We start from the raw sequence: 6,229 nt of genomic DNA on the forward strand, positions 1-6,229 counted from the left end.
CACCATTTGATTACTGCTGCAAGCATACATAAGATCATCCACATATAAACTAACGAGTAGACAATCACCTTCTTTCTTTTGGATGAACAAAGTGTGATCATATGGACACTTTTCAAAACCAGCCTCCTGAAAGTAATGTTCAATCTTGTTATACCATGTTAGTGCTTGCTTTAATCCATATAAGGCCTTCTTCAATTTGTAAACTTTGTCCTCCTCCCCTAAGATCACAAAGCATGATGGTTGCGTTACAAATACTTCTTTTATGAGATCACCATGGAGGAATGCACTTTTCACGCGCTACATCATTTTTTACTTTAGGCAACGAAACAATAGACAACGGCTGAAAATCCGTTGCTTAAAGTGTCATAAACCGTAGTTTTTATGTGTTGACATGTTTTTAGACTTATATCAATCTATATAAGGCCTTCTTCATTTTGTCAACAGTGCAGGCAGTCTTATATCAATCTAAATGAGAAATGTTTCTTTATGAAAATGATGTTTGTTATGTTTGAATGTGGTATAACAATGGAAAAGTCTATTCATAGAGATGAATCATGTTTCACCTCTATAAGAAAGATTTAGACTTTTTTGACTGGCTTGCACAAGGCCTAAGCTTTTGGCTTAAAAGAGTTTGACTGACTCTGTGGGTTGTTGCCAAAGGAAGATTATTGATTGATTATTTTGACGGTGTTATGTACGAAGCCTAGAATTGTGGCTGACTTTAACTTGAGAGTGTTTTGTTTTATTTTACTGAAAGATTTATTTGGTGTTCTGTACGAAGCCCAGAATTGTGGCTGACTTAGACGGGATAGAGTACTTCTTGTTTAAATCCCAAGATTAAGGCTGATATTGTTGAGGAAACCAGATGTGGAATCTTGAATCTACTAAGGAGAAGACTTATTAGAGATTGAAAGTATGAGTGATAGAGACTGTCCATGTCTCTCATTCAAAAAGGGTGAACTCAATATTGATATTGAGACATACTTGGCTTGTTCGAAGTTTGGCTTGAAGAATAGAAGAATCTCGCCAGGGTAGGCTAAAAGGTGACTAAAGACTTGTTCCTATGTTTATAAGAAACCTGATGGGTCCTTGCATACAAGCTCAAGAGAAAGCTGTGAGATATGCTTTTAAGAAGCCTGTGGGTCCTTGTATTGTGAGCCCAAGAGGAAGCTAATCGAGGGTCATGGCTTAAACAACTTCTAATGCCCAACTTTGAACATGCATAACATTGTGCTCAAAATGAATTTGGAGATGGTTGAGCACAATTTGGAAAGCCCTTGGCATGTACTTCAATCCACATGTTTTGTGTTTTCTCAAAATCATTAGGGATCTTGGTGAAAATGACCTATAAAGTTTGAAGAAAACTAGGGTTTTTCACCATTTTTAACTTTGCAGCAACTTTGAAGCTCCATATCTCTTTAATGGTTGATCTTTTGAAAAATCAAGAGATGTGACAAAGTTGTTCATTGGACCAAAATCTACAAATTTGATGTTGGAAGTTTCTTCAGTTTGTACTTGAAATTTATAGATATTCCCTCTCTAAGTTTGATGAAAATCCCTGAAAAACACTTAGAAAAGATTTCTGAGTATAAAAAGTCAAACTTTGACTTTTTGATCCCTAATTGATTTTCTTTGGCCAAATGACTTCACCAATCATATATTGATGATATTGATCTTTAAAAGTCCATGGCTGACCAAATTTCTCAAAAGTGTCTGTATTGATCTGACTGGGAGATGTGAAATTCCAGATGACGTGACATCTTTGGGGAGTCAAAAATTAGGGTATGACACCAGGCCGCCAAAAATAACCTTTCAAGTCCTGATAGATCTTGGTCGATTCGGGATGAATGGTAAATCTGCTCTTGTGGGCCTCGTCTAAGATTAATCTTTTTATCTCGGTGTCGTTGGGTACACACATTCTCCGTACAAAAAAGATAAGTCCATCAGGTGCACGGACAAAATCCGGAAGGTTTGCTTTAGCTTGTAACTCTACATCACTCCACTGTGCCTGACGGATTCTTTCCCACAACTCATTCTCAATGCACAAGTTACTAATCAACACCGCTGTTGGTGCCCAATCAAACTGTAAATCCAGATTTCTGAACTCTTCCATAAGGCTGAACTCTATCATCATCAGTTCTGCAACTTTAATATCTTTCCTACTCACGAAATATGCTACCTTGTTAGCCTTACCGGGATGGTACTTCAGATTAAAGTCAAAATCCTTAAGGTACTCCATCCATCTCCTCTAATGCATATTGAGTTCCTTCTGATTAAGAGGTACTTCAGACTCTTATGATCACTGAACATCTCAAAGTGAACTCCATACGAATAATGTCGCTACACCTTGAGAGTGAATATGATTGCAGCAAGCTCCAAGTCATGCGTAGGATAATTCTCTTAATGAGATCTCAACTGCATGGACGCGTAAGCTATGACTTTCCCATCTTGCATCAACACTCCACCTAAACCTTTCTTAGAAGCATCGCATAACACTTCGTAAGATCGGTTTGGATCTAGAATCACCAACACCGGAGCAGTAGTTAACTTCTCCTTAAGCTTCCGAAAACTCTTCTCACATTCTAAATTCTATTCGAATGAAACTTCCTTCCTGGTAAGCCTAGTCAGAGGTAATGTCAATTTGGAAAAGCCCATAATGAACCTCCGATAGTAACCTTCCAAGCCTAGGAAACTACGGACCTCGGCCACATTCTTGGGTCGTTCCCAATTTATCACTGCTTCTACCTTGGATGGATCTACAGCTACGCCACTACCATATATGACATGTCCAAGAAACATGACTTCAGACATCCAGAATTCACACTTACTAAACTTCGCGAACAATTGCTTCTCTCGAAGAACCGACAATACAATCCTTAAATATTCCATGTGTTCTTCGATGGTCCAGGAGTAAATTAAGATGTTATCTATAAAGATCACCACGAACTAGTCCAAGTATGGTTGAAACACTCGGTTCATGTAATCCATAAAGACAGTAGGAGCATTGGTCACTCCGAATGGCATAACCAAAAACTCGTAATGACCGTATCTCGTCCTAAAAGAAGTTTTCGCCATGTCTAAATTCTTGACTCGAATCTGATGATATCCAGACCTGAGATCAATCTTTGAGAAAACGCATACTCCTTTCAATTGATCCAGGAGGTCATATATTAGTGGTAAAGGATACTAGTTCTTTATGGTTACCTTGTTTAGCTAGCGATAGTCGATACACAATCGCATACTACCGTCCTTCTTATTTACTAACAAAACTGGGGCTCCCCATGGAGAAACATTGGGACGAATGAAGTGTTTTGCCAACAACTCTTCTAGTTGACTCTTCAATTCCCTTAATTCTGCAGGAGACATCCGATACGAGGCGATTGAAACTGGAGGGGTACCCGGAACAAGTTCGATGGAGAATTCAACCTCCCTTTCCGGTGGAAGAGAAGTGACATCCTCCGAAAAGACATCAGGAAAATCACACACTACCGGAATTTCTAATACACTCTTCTTGTCTTTGGAGTACGGCGTAAAAAACCAAAGAAAAGACTTCTCTTGAGCAAAAAGGTAATTGATCATGTTAACCGTACCTTCAAGAAGATGTTCAATGGCCTCAATTGGAGCAGTCTCCCCAGCAGGAATAAAGATAGCCTTCTCCTTGCAACCGATGTACACCGAGTTAGCTGACAACCACTCCATACTCAAAACTACATCAATCTTCTTAAGCGGTAGACAAATGAGGTCAATCAAGAATCTACGATCATTGAAAGTAACATAACACTCCTTGCAAACTTCTCGAGCCTCTACTACATCGTCAGTAGCCGAATAAATAACCATAGGATTAGGAAGAGGACTTACTTCAAAACCATGTCTCCGCACACAATGGTTAGAAATAAACGAATATGTTGCTCCACAATCTACTAACACAAACAAGGGTTGATTATTGACATAGAACATACCAACAACAAGGTTGGAGTTTCCTTGGGCCTTCCTAGCATCCAAGGTTGAAATTCTGGCAAGACAGAACCCAGATGTCATATACGATGTCGTGACATCTGGTCTGTCATCAGTTTAGCTGAGGCAGTACATACAGATCCCTCAATTATTTATTACTTCTAACATCCAGAAGTCTGGAAGTGTTGGAATCACAGAGATTCTGTGTTAGCACAGTCATTAAATCACACACTGATGTCAGGCACGATGATATGATATCCAAACTGAACTTACAAATAAACTTTGCAGAAAATAAAGAACACATCAGAATTGTTCACCCAGTTCGGTTCAATCAACCTACTCTGGGGGCATACCAAGCCAGGGATGAAGTCCACTATTAGCAGTATCAATTCAGAGCTAAACTCCTAGTTTACAACTCCTCACTTAATCACCACCCAATGACCCCTCTACCTAGGTTCTCCCTAGATATGGAATATCTCCATTCCACTCCCAATCATAGCAATGATGTCTAGCAGTCAACAACTCAGCCACTGCATCGACGGCTTAACCACCAACAATTTAAATATACATAATGGAGTAGTTCCAAGAACACAATCTTCACTCATTGCTTCACAGCTTCTGAGTGAATAAAATAAACCTCTTACCTACAGGCTTCGAGGCACAAATCGGTGACCATCCCACAACCTGGGTGGTTCACTTACACAACAAACCCTAATGACTACATTATGATCGTTAGATTTACAAGGCTACAAAGATTCCTATATATAACCTGATCCTAGCATGGATTTGGGCTTAAAATCGCAGCACTCCTTGCTGTTACAAATCAGCAGATTTCTTCTGCTACAAACAAGGCCTTTTGATCATAAGTTACCTAATTTATCTCCTAAATTAGTAACTGCGTAAACTTCAATCTTAGATTTGATTCTTCAATATTCTGACTTGATTCTTTGACCTTTAAGACTGCGCCACATAGGATTACATAATATCCACATAGAATATTCTGTATCTTTTAAAACCAAAACTGAATCTTCCTTCCTCAGTTCTGCAGGCGCGATGTCATGGTTAATGTCATGACATTCCTTGTAACATCTTGTTTTAGTACCTGTTTTGTTCTTTTAATATTCGCAAGAGTACATTATATTACATTCAGCTGCTATTATGTTTTAGCCAAGCATGGATGCCAATAAGACAATAATACAGAACAGAGCACTAACAATGGTGTAGACACGACATTTAGTCTTCTCAGAGGAATCCGGGGAAATGCAATCCCTCGCATAATGCCCTGGCTGGTTACACCTGAAACATTTTCCAAAATCTTGCTTGCAATTCCTAGGATGCTTCCTTTTACACTTGCCACCCCAAGGAGGTTGAGTTGAGTTACCACCATAAACCTGTCCCTTCACCACTAGAGAAGTACGGGGTTTCAAGTGCTGTTCCGACCTCCCTTGTTCCCTACGAAGCGACTTGTTCTACTCTCTTTCTTCCTGAACCCTCTTCAATGTGTTTTCAGCAACATAACATATCCTCAAGCACTCAACATAAGTGGTAAATTCCCTTTAAGATACACTGTGCATAATATCCACATTCAGCCCCATAAGAAACTGGTTAATCTTCCATAACTCATCTGGTGCATAAGCAGCTTGTCAGGAATAGGCAGCCATGTCTTCAAATTTCTCAGCATACTCGGACACCGACATGTTTCCTTGTTTGAAAGATTGAAACTCACGCTCCTTCAAAGCACGTATACTGTTGGGGTAACACTTTTCCAAGAAAGCCGTCTTGAAATGTTGCCAATCCTCTGGGATTTCTCGGTTAGTGAAATACGTAGATTCTGTATTCCACAATCTACCTACCGGCCCCTTCAACTTTTGAGCAGCAAAGATCACATTCCCTTCCTCTGTACACTAGATAGCCTGAAATATCATCTCCATACCATACAGCCAGTCATGAGCAATCACAGGATCTAAGCCACCAAAGAACTCTGGAAGATCCATCCGAAAGAAGGCACGAAAATCAGGCCTACTGCAGCCTGAGGAGTAGGAGTAGAAGCAGGAGTGGTTGGTTGTTATCCTTGCATGCCTTGCTTCATCTACATCATCATCTGGTTCTGTTGTTGCATTTGTTGCACTATCTGCATTAAAGGTACGCCTGCATTCTCAATTTCACGCTCAGGCTCCGCATTCCTTGTCTTGGGCCTTTTGGGACCACTGCATTGTTCAGCCATCTTCCTGTTTGTCCTACACACGGAATCAAGTTGACTAGGCTTAATGCCATA

At 39.9% G+C, this 6,229-nt stretch overlaps 1 protein-coding gene across 1 annotated transcript; it reads right to left on the minus strand.

Moving 5' to 3' along the window:
- Positions 1 to 3,213: 3,213 nt before the first annotated feature.
- LOC131649719 (uncharacterized) lies at positions 3,214 to 4,038 on the minus strand. Its single transcript, XM_058919477.1, has one exon. The coding sequence runs from the start codon at positions 4,036 to 4,038 to the stop codon at positions 3,214 to 3,216; it is 825 nt and encodes a 274-aa protein (XP_058775460.1).
- Positions 4,039 to 6,229: the final 2,191 nt, after the last annotated feature.

Source organism: Vicia villosa, linkage group LG2, assembly GCF_029867415.1.
Source record: "Vicia villosa cultivar HV-30 ecotype Madison, WI linkage group LG2, Vvil1.0, whole genome shotgun sequence".
NCBI classification, from domain to species: Eukaryota; Viridiplantae; Streptophyta; class Magnoliopsida; order Fabales; family Fabaceae; genus Vicia; species Vicia villosa.